At 34.2% G+C, this 19703-nt stretch overlaps 1 protein-coding gene across 3 annotated transcripts in view; it reads right to left on the bottom strand.

Annotated features, from left to right (window-relative positions):
* Window positions 1-19703, bottom strand: part of LOC113500879 (forkhead box protein L2-like) — a 42681-nt gene that overhangs the window by 3225 nt on the left and 19753 nt on the right. For 2 of the 3 annotated variants that reach the window (XM_026881833.1, XM_026881992.1), the window contains exons 4-9: window positions 12113-12266; window positions 11671-12005; window positions 11146-11365; window positions 9276-9432; window positions 7758-7830; window positions 6547-6669 (exon numbers count right to left, since the gene is read on the bottom strand). In XM_026881833.1, coding sequence (XP_026737634.1) covers window positions 6547-6669; window positions 7758-7830; window positions 9276-9432; window positions 11146-11365; window positions 11671-12005; window positions 12113-12266 — 1062 coding nt within the window. The remainder of the gene's footprint in view (window positions 1-6546; window positions 6670-7757; window positions 7831-9275; window positions 9433-11145; window positions 11366-11670; window positions 12006-12112; window positions 12267-19703) is intronic. The other variant, XM_026881913.1, reaches the window with a different exon arrangement.

Genomic DNA, 19703 nt, shown 5'->3' on the forward strand with positions numbered 1-19703 from the left:
CTGTGATATCAATCTCAGTAACGTTAACCTTTTATACTATAACATTTTTTTTATTTTAACAACCAAATAAGTCAGCTGCCAGTATTTCATTTGGTATTATTTACCCTTACTGTACCTATTTTGTAAACCACCTATCGAAAATCGCTCTATAAAGAAGAGAGCTCACGTAAATAAAAAAATAAAAGTAATTTAAATCCGACATAAGATACGCTGCACACAAGCAAACTCCCGTGTCCTTAAACATGTATATATCAACTTGTACAAATGTTGGTTAAAAGCATTGATTAGTTTCGTTAGTTACTAGCTTTTGTATACGCATGTGGGGAGCTTGGTCAGACAACGTGAATTGAAGCTTTTGATAAGCAACATAAAGTCGCTTGACATGCTTCTTTTCTTAAGGTTTGGTGTAAGAGATCCCAGTTCTGGGTTAGCTCGCCTTTGTACATGACTTTCCAAGAACATAATTGTTCAAGGTTGAATTTATGTGCAACAAAGTATAAATAAATAATAATAAGAACGGCAACTGAGTTGAACGTTGAACCTACATTGCCATCTATCGGTGTATCAAGAAACTAAATTTGGTGTAAATACTTTGTCCAACCGTAGAATGCACCCATGGAACTTAACTTTTACCACTGATCAAAGATGGCGGTATTGAATGTTTTTAAAGTCCAAGAATATAATTGCTTATCGTTGAATATATAAAAATTAATTAGGTACTGTTTGTTAGTCTCGCTAAAATTCGAGAACGGCTGAACCGATTTTGCTTATTTTAGTCTTGAAATATTCGTAGAGGTCCAGAGATGTTTTAAACGGTGATAAAATATTGAAATATTGCAAAAAGAAAAATATATTTTGTCTGCACTGTTATCATCAACTATTAGGGGATTTGTATTAGTTCGCGGGGACAGCTAGTCGTTAAATATTATTAACTTTTTCTTCAAATACATAAACTACATTTTTATACCTCTCTTCTTCGCAGTCTCATTGTCCTTGCATTGAAGTAACACTTATAATAGAATTTATTTTAAGAATAGTTAGAGGTTGGCAAGGAATTGTTACCTAAACAAGACTTTAACAGTGGAAGCGGTGTGATACGATTAAAGTTAAAGAGGAAAAGGCAAAAGAAGTCAGAATTATATCTATGAGTGAGAGCGGGCTAAGACACATGTACTAAAATGTTTCAGTTTGTGGGGCTAATACAATTAACCACATAACTTTAAAAATTCAGAATCGATTCAACATTTCATTCATTTTCACTTTTTTTTTACGGCTTGTTCAAAAACGTTATTCTTGCAAATTCTAATTTATCTACTAGATGCGCTTATTATCCGTCTTATACTAAAATATTTAATATGTATTACAGTAACCATAGCAGAATGAAAATATCTTACGCAAGTCGGCATTCCCTTCAAAACAGTCAAAAAGTAGAATTAAGTACCTACTCGAAAACTTATAAAGTGTCAATACTAAGTGTCTTCATCAATAGTTACCGGTCGACACAATACTGCAATCGGGAACAAATTAGTCACAGGTTATATTTCTATGTCAATAGGAGGTGATTTGTGGTCTTTGGCAGCGTTACGGTTTTTGAAATTCATAGGAAGGATAGAAATTTCCTCACTTCTAATAAAGCTGATTGAAGCACCCAACTTTCGTATGACCTATTGTGTTAGTTCGAAAAGGTCGAAAATGTTAGTTAAATTTCGTAAATACGGTTTTTACCAATTTGCACTACTTTCGGCTCATCGCCCACAACTCGGAGGACCAGAGAGCACTAGGAAATATAAAACATTCGTGTATCGCTATCAAGCATGTGGGGATGAAAGGACTAAGTGTCAAGGTAGTAAACTGAGTTAGAGCAGGGTAGTGTGAGAGAGAGGGGTAAATGGGAGAAATGGCGGAAGACGAATAAAAGAAAGACATATGAAGAAGTTAAGAAATTGTTTTATTACGAAAAGAAACGCATCTGCAAGACTAGACTTTTGATTTCCCACAAGCATATATAGATTATGCTCTAGGAACGAGCTCTAGATAACCTAAATGGAACTGTCGAAAACACAACAACCGAAAGAATTCTGAAAATTTAATTGCGAGAGACTGACACCAAGGTGTGGTGTCAGTGCTGTGGGTCCCGACGCCAATTCTTTTGTGAGCGTGGATTCGATCCTCCTTCCCTCTCCGATACCAAGGTTAAATTCCTTACTGCGGGAGTAGATTTTTTAAAGATAACCTTTTGGCGGACATATTTTACCATATAGAAAACAAGAAATTGCTCTAAGACAAACTTAAAATCTCGAGAAACCATGCCTCAGATATTGCTTAACGAATATGTAGTCTGGTTCGAGTGTGTAATCAGTAATTTCCTTTTCAGTAGCATTTACATGTTCCTATAATTTGTAAATCTTGTGCAAGTGAATTTTGTATTCGGTACAATGGGGTTGACGTATCCATGTAGAAAAAAAACCCTTAAGCCCTTAAATTTACAATCTCAGAACATCAATGATTGCTAAACCAATGTGATTACTTGTATAAAGATGGCAACGGTAAGTTGAAGTCAAGAGCAGGTGTCTTAATCTCACCTAATTACAATAGCATACAGCTTACATATAATAGCACTTATAATTCATTCAGAAACCTCCACTTGAATGCAGAAGGTCGAAAAGGAATAATTAATGCTATATATTTCTCCCAAAGCATTACATAAAATAATTGTAATTCTGATGACTTTTTTAGCATTAAGGCTAGAGGTGATTGAAACGCAAATCACGTACACTGACCCTCTAAACTTAAAAACGCAAAAGAGAGCAAGAGCTCATTAATGAGATCAAAGAAAAAAAAACAATGGCCAACAAGCCGCGTCAGTTTAAGAATAAGGACTGAGGTTGAGTCCGAAACTAGAAATATGCGTGAGTAAACCGTTACGTCATTTAATTAATAATAACCTGACTACCAACTTTCTTAAGAAATAAGACCTGCTTGGATCAAAATTTTGTTGTGTTTGTTGTGTTGTGATTGTAATCTTGAATATTGGTACTACTGTGTTGTCCACAACAATTGCACGGTCGAAATCAATATCAAATGTTATTATGATGAATGTTACTTTTATTTTAAGTAAGCCGTTTCCAGGTACTTAGAAACGTAAGAAAGAGGATTTTATATTGACTCTAAGAGCACGGGTCCAAAATGTAATTCCTATCGAGAAGAACCGGCATAAAACTCCATGTCTGAAATGTCTTTTAGGAAGCCTTCATGGAACCTTTAATTTGGTCTTGATTTCGTACTTCATAAAATCAAGTCGTACGTTGATCACAGACTATGTGATAACTAACGCCTACCATCCTAGAGAAGTAATGGGTTTATACAATGGAAGACAACTACCTCCTTCCTCCTCACAGCAAAACATTAACAAAACATTCTATCACATATAACAGAAGACAATCGAAAGAAGAAAATAGTTCTAGTATGGCAATCACACTATAAAAATAATTGAACAAGGCCATTAGAGATCTGAAAGGGTGGTAATGATTTTAATGATGCTGTCCAATCGTTACGGAAAGCCTGCTAAAATCGTGATAAATCGTTTAAAGACCAGTCAACACTTGAACGTACACATGATTGCAAAAGAATTATAATAGCTCGTGACAAAATGGATGCCTCCGCAAAACATTTCATTTGAGTATTTACCCCAAACGACTCTGCACTAAACGTGGATGAAACTTAGCGTCTCGAATTAGAATAAGGACTTATAACTAGATACCTCTGAAACTGCTGTCACCGAGAAAAGTAATTTAAAGCCTCAAGTCACTCAAAAATTATAAAGTAAAAGAAGGAATTTAAAAATGTTCAATGCTTTCGTGAGGATCAACAAGTCCGAGAAATCTGTTTACGAAGTCTCATGCCGATGATGTCCAAGCTGTTTGAGAAGTGACTCCTGCACGGAAAGATAAATTTAGATCCAATTTATTTTTAAGGATAGCACTTGCGGCAGTTAAACAAGTACATAGTGTGTACAGTAATTACGAAGGAAAAAAAGATTACTGTTCGGCAGTATTTTTTAACATCCAGCAAGACTTTGACCAGGTACAGTTGTACAAAAAACATAAGCGTTGCCATGTCTTCTTTATTTATTTTACAGGTTACGTATAACTGAAAAAAATTAGAACAAAAGTCTAAATTTCTTTGGCAAACATCTTTTCTTCGCAGACGATTCGCCTGAAAATGTGCAAATAAATGCCTTCTTTACAACGCTTGCCACTTATAATTAAGTAAACTACGATAATACGGTACTGCGACCAATGTAATTTGAACACAACACAACAACACAAATCAAACTTTTACAACTCAAAACAAATTATTTTCTTCTTAATAATATTTTTTTTTGAACGTTGATAAAGAAGTTGAAGAACTGTTGTCCTTATTGTTGGTGAAGGTGTCAGTTTGTTTCGTGCTTTCTCTCGTTTAATGTATGGAATTCAAGATAGAGCGATAGAGTTGCGTTCAGAAATCGTCAGATATGCGGTTAATAGAAAGTTTTCAATTACGACCCAGGATAGTTAAAGATAATAATTACGTAACACATAACGAATATTTCGCTGATAAAATGATAAATGTTACTTATCGCGGGTATATGTGAGTTAATAGTAGCAGGAATCAGGATATATATTTCAGTTTGAAGTTTATAAAAACGGTCTTATACATATATCCGGAACCTGGAAGTAAAGGCTATCCGGTAAGGTGTTTACGATTCAGACAAGTCTTGTCTAATGTCTTTTCATGCCTATCCTCCCGTTGCAGCACAGAAATTTACTCGGCCTCTTATGGAAGTAGCAGAAGAACATGATTCTGAAATTGATTCGCCTTTGCATAATAGGGTTGTCAGGAGGTACTTGTTTTAGAGCGTGAACATTCACCAATTGTATCTTGAAATAAATTATGTTTAAAATTTACTAATAAATTTATTATCTCAATCTGAATCTATGACATTAATAGAACACCATTGTACACCATTGTACCAACAAACCAATGTTTCCGAGAACCAATATATTTTTAAAATATTAATAGGGATTATGATTGGGTATAAAAAGAAAAAAATCTTATTAGTCCCTCAGATAATTGAAAAGTATGAGACACGTATTTTTCCTTTTTCAGAAAAACTAGAATTGACAAAGATTAACTGCTTTAAAGTTTAGGAGAGGGGGCTTATGACGTAACGATATGGTAAAATTTATACTCAATCGTGAAGTCACGCGTAAGTTTCATTCACTGTAATTTGGTCAATTTATACAAAAAACTACAAGTTGGACACTGCAAAAAAAAATCTCGTCATCCCTATTTACTTGCTAATTTCTGTGCGAATTCCAAATAAGAGTCCGTGAAACGGGCAATAATTAGAAACACACATGCACCATGGTTTTAAGGATCTGTTAAGTACTTGTTTGAAGCCCCTAAAAAGTAGACATATAAATAAAATGAGATTCAGTTTCAAACATGTGCCAAAATAAAAAGGGCGAAGAGTTCCTCCGCGCGGAAAAAGTGAAACTTCGTTATGCGAAAATGAATTCGAGGATATGAAAACTGCCCAGGAGCGTTGAACGTTTAACGCAATAGTGCTCATGGTAGCGTTAACGTTTAACGCTTCCATATTGGAAGTTTTTTTAGAATTTTCACTACAAAATGTATCTTAAGCCAGAAGCACCCAAAAACCTGGATTCATTATATAAACTTCGAATCACATCTTCCAAATTACCAATTAAAAAAACAAAATGCCAGTGCCGATTCGGGCTTAAACTTTGAAAACAAAAAGGAATTCTTAATTGAAAACTAAAAGGAAATCCACTAAACAAGGTTTTTAGTTGCTCGATATAGTTACAAAATACTTGTACATATTAACGTCAAAATGTAATTTCAACGAATGGTTGCTTCATCGTTTTGACAGTTGCTATGGTTACAACAACCTCTTTGAATTCAATGTTTTTACTAATTTACTACTCCTTATCTTTTAAAAATAGAGTTTGTCTTTTCTCAGACTCTAAAATATCTCTGTACTAAATTCCATTTCAAAAAGTTCAGTATTTTTTTGCGTTCAAGCATAACAGACATACAGACAACTTTGCGTTTATATCATTAGTAAGGACAAAGTCTTGACGAGTTACAGAGTTAGGCGCAAGTAGTAGAATCAGTAAGTACTGTGGGAGTGGAAGGTAAACGTTTATTATGATGAATATTATCACACAAGATTCAACTTTAACCAAAAAAAAACAAAGTTTTGAAAAAACATATTTTCTCCACACTGAAACGAAAAGGTTTTCAAGTCACTTTTTAATATTTTTTGTTAAGTGCGTTGATATATAGACAGAACTATGAGCTATTGATGAACAATGTTGAAATTTAATTAGATATACTTGCAATAATACTTTAAAGACTCGTCTCCTTTCCCCTTTTTTCACCTTTAACTTACTTTCTTCACGCACTAAACGATTGAACAACATCAAGGTGGTTAATTTATATTATTGTAATGGTTAATTAATAATTTACAATATTTACCTTCTGGCCAAAACGGGAATCGAGTAACCGCTGCATCCGATGACGTGACAATGTCGTGATGCCGGTTTGGTGAAAAGCCACCTGTAGAAGGAGCATAACCAGGACCAGGGCTCGGGGACCCGTCTGCAACAGAACAACAATAAATTATAAAATGTTTCTCGTTATCAAAAGTTAATCTGATCAAAGACTTTTTAGAAATTAATATGTTCTCGAGGAAAGTCATCATTTTCAATGCGAACATTTGCAACGGTGTCAAAAAGGTGAGCTCAATCTGGTCGTCTTCATAAGGATAGAAACACAACTATTAAGTAAAGACATAAGGGAAATATATTCGAAAAAAAAATTGGCCGGAGTAAAACTAAAAATAAAGTAAATGACAAATGGTATTAAGAAGGTAACAACGAGTAGAGATTGAGTATATTGCAATAAGGTTATGTCACGTGTGTTGTGGGCTAAGAAGGTCGTAGTGTATAAGCTTTTACTGATGGACAAATCTTTCTCATTCTGATCTCTACGGCCAACAACAAAATATTAAGAAGATAGTGCCTACAATAGGGATGTGACCAAGAATCAAAAATGGAAAAAAAGTTCGCCTTCGCAAAATCTACAAACAGTTGTGATGTTAGATTAGATGTAAGTTTTATTCCCTGCTATTTGAACAATTGATGTATCCGGGACAAATAAAAAATACGTATCCATTATTATTATTACTACAAGACGGAAATTAGAAAAAAATGTCATCATCCTTACGATAAAAGAATTATGCAACCACCGGATAGTCCTGACCTTGCAAACTCATATATATGTATGTAGGCCTATTTAAAATTTTTTGGGTTCAGTAAAAGCTACTTATGGCGCGCGTCGTTGGCCCGAACACTAGTTTTGTTTGTCACGGACGAAATTTTCTAAAACTTCGATTTTGTCACCTTAACGAAGACCCTCTTGAATTTGCATTGAAAATCGAAAAGCACCGTTTCCTCGCCGTATTATTTTTTAAAAGTTTCTTGTAACTATTTAAACACCTTTGTGCAACAATATTTGAGAGAACGACGACAAGGCAAAACAGAGTCAAAAATAAACCATCATATTTTATAGATTTACATTCTTGGCATTTTCTAATTTAAACCTTCAATCCGCCTTTCCTCTTCTGAGGGCGCGACTATGAATAAATTTGATATTAGAGTTATTTTAAAATGCAAACTAAATCTTACCCAAAGCACTGACTCCAATAGCATTATAGGTGTTCATCGACATGGATTGCATAGGCTGCAATGGACTCTGGAGCTAAAACCAAGAAGAATAACATTCAGACACTTTTCTTAAAAAAAATATCATTACACATAAATCAAGTTTATATGGTACTAGCTGTTGCCCGCGACTTCGTCCGCTTGGTTAGAAGATATAAGTTATAATTTATACCTGCCTTCTATCTATCTATCTGCCTTCTATTATCTTGTAGGATTCAGTCAGCGTTTGCAATGTAAGCGCAAAAAATGTGTTTTTTTACGACCTCACATTAGAAACCTCAAAAATTGTAGCTTATGTGTTATTCTGATGTATAAGCTATATTGTGGTAAAATTTCATTCAAATCCATTCAGTAGTTTTTACGTGAAAGAGTAACAAACATCCATACATCCATACTTACAAACTTTCGCCTTTATTTTAGTAGTAGGATGGCTCATTCTTAATTTTTGCTTAATTAACTAATTTTTAAGTATTCCGGTGAACTCCGATGCTAAGAAGAGGTTATCGTCAGGACGTACTTTTTACCCGTTCGCATACATTTTGGTTTTATGATTATCAACACAAAATTAAAGTTCTCCAACATTTTATATTATTGCCCTATAGTAAAATAAGTTATGCCTATTTTTATCTCACCAGTTCCCTGAGTTATTTCTTCGATAAAGTCGATTATTGAACAGTCATAGCGCCAATTGGCGAACATACAGTTTTACTGCTTTTTGATACGCTACTCAAATTTTAATCTCGATTTAATTACTGAAATGAAATTAGCCTCTTAACACGCCATCGGAGTTCATAGGAGCATTACAACACTTGTTTACTGTAATAATTTGTTTCATCATTCTAAATACAATAATTTTGTGGGAAACTTCAGGAAAAAAAAATGTAATAAATATTAACTAACGGTTGACGGGGATGGCTACTAAACAGTAGTATTTTATTTTGATCCGCACTTCATTTTAACTATGCATTATTGCACTGAAAGGGACTAAAATCTTCCAATCTATTTTTGTAATACCACCAACTTTTCTTGTTACGTGATACTTCTGTTGTGGGTGGCGGCTGCTACTTTACAAGTATTAGTTAAACGCATACATCTAATAATAAGTATATAAGTATCTTTTCATGTTATAAATTAAACATTTCATTTATGAGATATTCAAATCAAAATCATGTTTTTAAACTGAAACTTCGCAAACTATTATCTATTTCATATAGAAATAAAATAAAATTCTATTGCAGTGGACAATCAGAGTTTTTAATCAAGACCATTATATCAATCATCTATAATCTCTTTAATCATCGTTTGCATTACGGTTTAATTAAATATGAGATTACATTTAAAACTTTGGTAAACATTAAAACTTGTGAAATTAATTGTAAAGTATTGCATTTATATTTACTACATGTACCTACTTCTAAATCAATATTACGTATCATATTCGTGTGATAACGTGTGGTGTTATTTTTTTGTGATATTTGTTACCTGTCCTTGTATTTGATGTGTGGCAAATGGATTGACAGCGACTGGCGACGACTGGTGGGGCAGCGCGCTGTGTGGCGAACACCCGGGCGGACTGCGACCCATACTTCCGCACGCGCCCGCGTACCCTAGCCCGCTCGGCGACTGCGTTAGCCATGTACTGGAAACATTTAAATACAACTAAACACAAGCTTCTCTTAACACCACATGCGTTGAAGCGACAGCCACTTCTGAACATTACCGTTACGTTTGACTAAGTTTAGACAGATGTTTATTCTTAACGAGTGAAAAAGACATTTTTTTATTCACCATGTTGTTATAGTTATTCATCTATATCTCCAATTCAATCCTCGAGAATGTATGGTGATTACTTTTGGTGTGCATGTTGATTAAAATCAAAGGAAATGCAGACTTAAATAAAAACCTATATAACGAGGAAATGGATGTGAGACTTGCCTAAATTATTCAAAATATTTTTCAGACAATTGCCTAGCTTCCTTTCAGCGCGTTTCTAGGCAAATATCGCATGCAAGAAACCAACGAGGATGTCGTTAAAACAAAAACCTTGAACGGTCTCTTAAGTCGCCGTGGCATAGGCAGAGATAAAGCGCACAAACTCCGCCCATCTTACCTGCCTTCGACCAATAGCACATCAGTACCTTTTAACAATTGGTTTCCATTATTAGAACTCATGTCTTAACCAACGAGTTTATTACGTGATGTCCAACATGCGTTCCCATATATTCAAATAAATCAGAACAGCTTATTACGTATATGCCTCGAGTCATAAAACCTCATGCTATCTTAACTTATCAACCTAGTTTGTCGTTAGACTGTAGGACGTAGGTGCATTGTCATTAAGCTGATAGTCACGATTCTTTGCAAAGCCTTTCGAGGCAGATGGCGTAAAACAAGCATAAAGATTCAATTTTTACACCATTCGTCAGTCAAACCTATGAAATAAATCAACTAACTGATTTTCGATCAGCCAAATGAACGCTAACACAACCAGATACACTTTCGGCGACCATTATTAAACCCAATAACATTACAATATTATCTCTTGACCCTACTTACATATTTTGCATAATTGTATAATATTGTTAATTTAAACAAATGTAACGAAGATGCTTCGGTACAAAGTAACCGATATTAAATCGGGTAACACTAGAGATATCGCGTGAGTTATATAAGATAGGTGGTACCTTGCTTATCAAATAAACGACCACATTTGATAAACTTTCAAAAGTTCGAATTTTCAACCAATTAAATGTGTTATCGTTAAATTTGTATTTAGTTGTACGCATATTGTTTATTAAATTTGGAATAATTTGCCTTTATCGTCTTAGTTATTTAAGGTCAGACTTGACACCTGTTGAGCTCGTTACTTACTATGACATTCATTGATAATTGTGTAATTGAAAAGGTCACATAAATCGGAATTAAAATTCTTCAATAACGTATCAGCAAATTATTAGATTTTGTTTTGTAAACACTGGCAGAAAACGTAAATATTTATTATAATTAATATGTAATAATAATGTCTTAGTATTAAGAATCTTTGCTTGTCATTTAAACAGTATATAGCAGTTGATTGATCAATTTCTAATGATATTGATCGTCATTAAAGCGATCTAACATATAGTAAACATAGCTGTACTATTTTAAAACTAATTTGTTTTGATAATTTGGGCATTCCCTCGTAAACATGTTGACTTTCGACGTTAATTACGTTTTTTACGACACATTTTTCTAATTCTGTTTTATAAATATTCAACCTATTTAATAATCGTTAGGTCTGACTTTGAGTCCAATTTAAATTTCGTAACTATCAGAAAATATAGAGGGACTAAAAACTTGTAAACACACTCACGTGTCATATCGTGGGTATGAGGGTGGATGGTACGGGGAAGCCGGTCCGAAGTAATTCCTGGCTCCCAGCGGCAGTGGTTGCATGTGAGGCGGGACATGTTGCCCCACATGAGTCACGTGGTAACCGTACGGCTTGGAGTATGGGGTGGCTCGGAAAGGTCTCTTCATTCTCCGTCGCCGCCTGAAGTTCCCATTCTCGAACATTTCGCCGCATTGAGGATCTACAACAATACTACACTCACCACCCAAGAGTCTATGAACATGGGAGCAGCTTCATATCGCAAGCAATTCGCTTCTAAGGTATGCTATGTAAAATGATAGTGAATGATCGCATAGCTATCAGCGGGAATTCGCATGGCTTTAACAATAACACATATTATTATGCAACCCATTCAGAATTAACATCCTTGTAGGGCATTCAAGGGTAGTTGTAAAGATTTGACATCGATAATAAAATAAACATTATGTCGACTGCTACCATAAAATCACCATATACATTATTCAATGTGACTAAGTAGTAACTTACCAAGAGTCCAGTAATTGCCTTTACGCTCACCGCCTCCCTCTCTAGGTACTTTTATAAAACACTCGTTTAGACTTAAATTGTGCCGAATTGAATTTTGCCATCCTTTTTTATTCTTTTCGAAGAATGGGAATTCCTTGGTGATATAAGCGTAAATTTCACTTAGCGTAGCGCGTTTTGTTTCGCTGTTCTGTATAGCCATCGTTATGAGAGCTACGTAAGAGTATGGTGGTTTAGTTAGAGCCTGGGACGTCGGTGTGGTGGACTGCGGCTTCATTTCAGAATTTCCTGGGCTGGTTGGGGCCGATGACTTAGATTTACTCTTTGTTTCATTGCTGCTGGATTGACAAACCATTTCTTTAAAATACGTGACAAAAGCAAGAAAATTTCTGAAGAAGGATTAATTGCAGTTGTATTAAATAATTGAATAATAATAAGTACGCACTTGTTGTTTGAATTGCTATCATCCCTCGGAAGAGCAGGTAACGATAAAGTCTGGTAGACTCTTGACAATTCTTCTTCCCCTTTTACAGCTTGGGAATTAGACGCGTCCGTGTTGCTTTCTTGAAGACAAATTCGGCTGTCGTAGGGCGATGCACCTGCACGCAAAACATTACAATTTAAACATGTATACTTGGCACTCAACAATTGATATTGTCTATAACTATTGTAACTATCAGATTTGGTCATTGATAATTATGATTCTTAAATTTAAGTATCTGAGACTACATGATACATTTCAATAAAAAAAACTTTTAAAAAGGCGTCCGCTTTCATGACACGTAATATATAGCAAAGTCGGCAAGATCATACAAAAACTAACGAAACGCATTTTCATAACTGCGCGTTCCTGTAAGTTTCGCATAGTCGTATAGTTTAACACATTGTCTCTAACACAAACAAATTTACACAAATATGTTTGTTTAAATCCAATAAAAAGGGTGAACAGTTTTACACATCGTTTTTTTTTAACTGCGATCAGATCATTCGGTTCAAACGCGAATTGAAGTATAATAATCATTCATATAGAAACAAATAACAAAATTAACTACAAAAACTGAGATAATTTTAAATTTATTACGTTCCTAAAAACCGGTAAAATGCTCTATAAGAAGAATTGTATATTGTCCTTTCATTTTCTATAAAGATAGATAAACAACAATACAACTATAGATAATTCTCTAAAACCGTTTTAAACAACTTCCTGTTGTGTCAAATGATAATCGTGGTTCCAAATAAATACAAATACTGTAGAAAATTCTTATTTCGCAAGTAATTTGAGTTGATTTTCAGCCATAATTACTTTGATTTAATTGCTGTAACCTCTCATGAAGATAAAGTTAGTGACTTAGATTTAGCTTTAGGACAGGTTTAATTGAACATTACGAAATAAAACTGACGGCATAAATAGTCGCAGTATCTCTTTAAATTGATAACTTCAACGAACGTCTGTTACCGTCGCGTTGTTCGGAGGGCTTCATATCATATTTCACCTAGTTGTAGTTTAGTTAGTACTTTAAGTAACTAAAGTACGACATTGGCATTTTGAGTTTTTCTCGATATTTTACGTTCGGAGCTTTTAGTCATGACATCATCGTTACACTTTTTGTGCGTTAATGCCGAGGATAGCGCAGCATTGAGAATTAATTTGCAGCTAACGGCCATTATATACATTTCCTAATTGCTATTTACAAAAGCAGCGTGCTAGTGTATAAGTAACAGGAGTTCTGTTTAAAGTACCTACAATATACATTATTGTTATTATGTTGTAACATTTAACACTTGAGATTTAGCCAATCTTACGCGTACGTGCCTCCCGATACGGGTTTCTTGGAATTCGTCGCTTAACGTTGTAGGTAGCTAAACATGCTCGCTACATACTTTTATAGGTACCTACCCATGTGGCCATGGTAACTGAGCTACTACTATTTGAACGCAGATTTAGATGAAAATATTCATTATTCACATGTTATTACGTAGATATTTTCTGATTTCTAATTGGCATTGCAGACACATAGCGTCGACGTCTAAAAGAATGATTTATAGTAAACCATAATACTTCTGCAGTAATTATCAATATGGCATAAAGAGTATTAAGTTAACTCTAAAGGAGGCAAAGCAAAGAGGTATATTTCCACAATTTGTGTGTGTAGAAGAATGCGTCAGACAGACGCCGCAGGCCGATGTAGTTGCATATCGGATTCGAGCCGAGCCGCGAACACCGCAAGGTATTGTGTCGCTTATAGAACAATGCGTCGTATTTATAAAACATTAAAAGCCGGCGTATCGTTCGTGAAATTAATAACAAATAACAATTGTGAAACGTTAGTTCGGGAGCAGTGCGAATTACCCATGCCGTTGAATAACTGGCTTCTGAATGTTCACCGAGTTGTGGGACTTATCTCGTACACAAAGCAATAAAAACAGGCCGAGCGATGAGCGAGTTAATAACGAATATCTATTAAAACTTAATGATAATTATAGATAATTGAACTAATGATAATTATATGCATATTTTCAGATGCTATGAATCTGTAATTTTCATTTCTAAACTACGACGCCATTTTCAGGTTTTCACGACCGCTACTACTTCTAATCGAAACTGAAAGGTCAAAATGTGAGAAAATAGATAAAATGGACGGAATTTCGTATTAACAGTTGTACATTTGTGTCGTTCACAGCCATCAAACTGTATCGATAAGAGTTATCAAAGCTAGTAAAAAAAAAACAAGTTATGCACCTGTCGAGGTGTTGCATAATATTGATTGATATAGGTATTTTTACGCTAAATCTAACGAATGAATTAATCAAAGATACCACTCTTTTACACATAATTATCTAAGTTTGATTAAAACTGGAATAGATGTTTGCACTGTAATCAAATGAGTTTTGCAATCATGCTTTAAATGATGTATTTTTATCTATTTAGATATTCAGAATATGCTTCGCGACTCCTAGCCCTAACCAAAACTAATGTTCATAAAATCGGTGACAGATTTGAGCCCAAACACTACATTTCTGTTATAAAAAACATACTCTCAGCGTAAATGGTATTTTTTTGTAGATGATGATGGAGATGACGACAAGAGTTTAGCTTTAGGTAGCACCTACAAAGCAAAATTTGTAATTAAAAATACTATTGTGATAACTAGTCGAAAACATGATAATAATAGTTCTGGATCCATCATCATGAGCGCAGTATTCTCGGGTAAATCTTATCGTCAGTTGATAATATTTTGAAGCCTAAATAAAGATCGTAACAATCAATATTTTTCTTCCGCGAGAGAGAATAACGTGTCTGAGCTCATTCCATGATTTAATAGCTGAGGAAACTAATATTGACGTCGCACACGGAGAATGCGACCGTCTCACATTGCCTTTTCTTGTTATAATACAAATATGTAGCCTGTAACGTCTTGTGAGAAATAGATTTCAAAGACAATCTTACAACACAGAAATGATTGAAGATACGAGCGATTTCAACAATTTTAATACATGTTTTACGTACGTAAATTACATAATTTGCCATCAGGGTGCCTAATAAGACTTATAAAGGTGTTGAATGTGTCCGTTTTTGAAGCCACCTTTTGACAGATCCTCAAGTTATCCAGAAGGCAACCCAGGTGCCCAAAAGGTAGTGTAACTTGGGCAACACTTTACCGATTCGAAGTTTTAACCACCGGCACAGATTTAAAGTGAAATTCGATTTTATGCTGGATCATGTTTCAATTGATTTAATGCATTGAAATAATTTCAGTTATAATAAAATACTGTTTGTTTTTGTTATTTTGAATAAAACACTAAGGCGGGCGCCGCCATTTTGCGGCCGCTGGTTTACGTGTCTTGCGAGGGATCCTTAGTTTTTCCTTCGTGCACGGTTTATTAATTATCCCTTACTTTTGGAGTCCACCTTAATTGCAATATTTTATTACTCTCTATCTATCTTATTTAGGCTAAGATAGTTTACAAGCGCAATAAAACGCATTTTTATTCATGTCATGAACATTTGTAAGATTTGAAGTATTAATAATATGACTCAGTTAGATTTTATGTAAAATATTTTATCTAAATACCAACTTTAAAACCGGAACTTTCCAAAAGGTTGCCCATAAAACAGACTGAATAAAAGAAGCATTTATATTTTCATTAATTAGATATCATTTTCATGATTTTTCTATTAATGTTTTAACTGAACCTAACTTAATAAAAAATTAAGAAAATGGGATAATTCTTTAACAACTTAAAAAAACCGCTTGAGTTTATTTTCCAATGACTTATACAGTAAATAAATTCTTCTAAAAGTCCTTTTAAGAACATCCACCAGCAAGCATCGATTAGGTACTTTGGTTCATACCTGGAGGCAAGAAACATAATACTCCCATCATTAGCGACCTATTAGTCTCCATGGGGTGAAAAACCTTCGGGCCATGGATTATCAAACACCTGGTTACGAACGAAAAAGAAGTCGGGTTTATTTGGAAATAAAACGTAACAAGCCATTAATGTCTACTAAGATGTTAGGAATTGTTAAAAAGAGTTTCGACAATGTTTGTAAATAACGCTAGTTTCATTTGTAAACGAACACTTTTGGATAATTTGAACGATTGAGTTATGTTCGCGATCACTTAAAACAGAATTTAACCACTTTTGATATATTTAAATCAGGTATCAACAATAAGCTACAGGATTTTAAAGGATTCTTAGACGTTACAGGTATTTAACTGAGATTTTTGTGTATAAGGACAGACAGCGTTACTGACTATATTTTTTATATGATATTATAACTAGTAAATATTCAGCTTGTTCGCATGTTTTCAAAGAAAACCAAACAAAGCCATATTAAAAAGGCGGTAATGTTAGCTTTTGCGACTTACGCTAAATAGTAGAACTTGAGCCTCCGGCGTTACTTAACGCGTCTACTGATAATGGCGTCGATACCCAACTCGTACAAAAGGTAATTGTTCTCTCAAACAATAAAGTTTAATAACGTAAGGTTCTAGGTAAGGTGCGCACACGCATTGTGGGCCGCAGTTACACCCTGATGACGGCCAATCGGTGTTATAGTTAGATAACGCCATGAACACTTCTTAAGTAACTTTATCAACAACACTTATACTTAAATTACCACCTAAAGGTTTTCTGATATTGCCTGTTTATGGGATCAAATTTATGAAAAGTTTAAAATTATGTTTGACAAATAATGAATATGTTGGTCGTAGTAAACATGTTTAAACATATAAAATTTACTTGAAATCATAGTGCGTTTTATATTTTTATTGTAATCGGATTGTATTATGAGCAGTTTGCAACAAGAGCATAGAGGTTAAGGGGACGCGACCCGAGCTGACGTCAGGGGCTCGAAGAGATCGGTGCGCGCTCGCGCCCGCTAGATACGAACAGCGTCGTTCTTTTAGATAAGCCCAGTGCTTGACTTAATCATGTTCTTATTTTACTAATACATAAATAGCTTTTCAATAAATAATCATAATCACGAGCACAAATAGCAATGTTAAAATAATTGCAGTAATTCTTATTATTTTTATCTAGATAACGTGTAAGAGAACTCTCTATTGATTTAAGAAAAATGATTTTTACAAATAAAACGTTAAACCCGTTTAATTAGCTGTAGATACCTATATTTTAAAGCATAGATGTTGAAACGCAAGAACTGCAATGATAAAGCCTATCGTAAATGAATTATCAGAACAACTGTAATCGATTTCTCTCGATGTCTAATCGATTTAGGTGTAAACTGTGTTAAAGGTGGCTCAACGCGACACATAAAAGCAAGAAGTACACGCTCATATTTGTACTGGATTCGATGCGGGCTACTTTACGATCACAATCAATGCTTCTGGATAGGGTTGCCAACAGTTAATTTCAAGACGCCTTTTTCAGCTTAATTAAAACTAGTTTGAGGCACCTACCATCAAATTCTAATTCCGTTACCAATCAGTAAGGTATCATTCGATTCTCGAATAATTGTTAATGTACACGTTTAATATTATTTTTCAACATGCTACTTTGAGAAACAACAACCAATAGTCAAGCAAATACTCCATGTAAACGAAAATAGCAATTCTAAAAGAAAAATATTTGTTTTAAATATCGGCAGTATGCAGGAACGACACTAAGCTAAGTGACATTTTAAAAAGTCTTTTTGTCTCTACATATTAATTGACAGTGACAAAGACGGTATAACATTTAAGACCGAGATTTTACAGGACATCTTTCGTCGGCTGTAAGGCATTTAGAATGCGTTCCATATGGCTATCATTGTTGTGCTAAAACCTCATTCCATGCACCTATAACATTTAGGAAAAAGATTCCAAATAATTATTATAAGAAAACAAACTGACCGCTAATAAATAGGCTTTTTCTCTTAATCAAAGTTAATATAGTAATTATTAATTGTTTGGAGGCTTTTCAGAAATTCACTATCCGAAAAGCAATTGTTTTGCCAAATATGAAATAAAATTACAATTATGGAAAATTTTCTTTATCATAAACCTTCATTATTTTTCTTTATTTATCAATTTCTTTTCTCATTAAGCATCCTATTTAGTAGTAATAAAGTAGTAGTAAAAATTGTTAAGACACCGAAATTACACATTAATTTAAGAACTAACATCATTCTCTCTCCTCGCTCTCCATACTCGCCTCTTAATAATAACTATTGTAGTATGCTGCTAATCCTGCGTCTAGAAATACTGGCAGGTGGCATACGAGTTTCCACTTAGGTACCTAATATTGCGAGCTTAGAAAAGCTAGCATTTACAGCATGAGCAAAAATTTTTTAATTTTGCTTTAATATTGCTCTATCAGCTGAAGACTCGAATGAAGCAGTGAAAAGGGCAATTATAGTTTAAAATTCTAAAAGACAATTTTAAATTGATTAGGGAAAACAAAATTCATTATATACGGCTATGTCTAAAACCCTTTGATTGGTTGGAAAGTGACGAAAGAAAACTGTAATGTACATACCTAACGAATACGGAAAACTTCGACATGAAACTAATTGTAATCGTATAACGTTTAATGCTACATTACAAATACGCGTTGTATCTCCCATTAATTTAGATTAAAATGGAAATCAATGCGCTAATTCAATTGTACGGTAAATCGTGTTCAAGTAATACAAATGTATTTTAAATAAATATGTTTGTCGTGGAGTTTTATTGGTTCGTATTGCTACGGATTTAACATCGGTAACTACGTATTTAATCCACGTTCGAAATCGTGAAACTAAAATGTGTGAACGGGATAATATGATCATACATATGTTCAAAATGTCAAAAACGCACGAGACGTTAAAAAATATTAGAAGTTAGTGAGCCTTTTTTCACACGTCACCTTCTTAAATCTACGCCTCAGTCCAAATAAAACTTGAGTCAATGTATCGTTCTAGCGGGATGACTGAAAGGGTCTCCGCAACCTCGGTAGGTATACGAAGAGTAAAGGAAGGAACGTGGTTGTATTTTAGTCCGTAAAAGTCTAAAGTGGAAGGAACACAACCACAAAAGTAATGCTGACGAAATATAATGTTAGTCTTAAGTTTTCCTATTTTCATAGAAGGCGTTTCAGAACTTTATGGCAATGATTTATACCGTTCGGTGTTTTTAGATGACTTTAACAAAAAAATGACAATACATCAATCTTAAGTACTCAATTTCGGATTGTTTGTTATCCAATTAAAGTAGGATTTAGAGCTCTACTGCGTTTAGAACTCAGTTTTCGTTGGAGTGCCAATGTAATGTTCAGCGCTTTGGCAGTTTAAGACCGTCGCCGCTTTCCTTAAACAAATACGGTACAAACTAAATAAAAACCACAAACGAAAAGCGAATCTCAACACTGAGAAAATGCAATGAAAAAGATGACTGTATGTTATTAAAAACTGGTTGGAGATTTACACTGAGGACAGTTATTAAAAAAAAACTGGACTTTATACACGTCGTTTAAAATATCGATAGGAGATAAACGATATTTCCAATCACGAATTTCATTTATAATAATTGTCGTTTTACTTATTCAATAAA

The sequence above is a fragment of the Trichoplusia ni genome, chromosome 1 (genome assembly GCF_003590095.1).
Source record: "Trichoplusia ni isolate ovarian cell line Hi5 chromosome 1, tn1, whole genome shotgun sequence".
Lineage (NCBI taxonomy): Eukaryota > Metazoa > Arthropoda > Insecta > Lepidoptera > Noctuidae > Trichoplusia > Trichoplusia ni.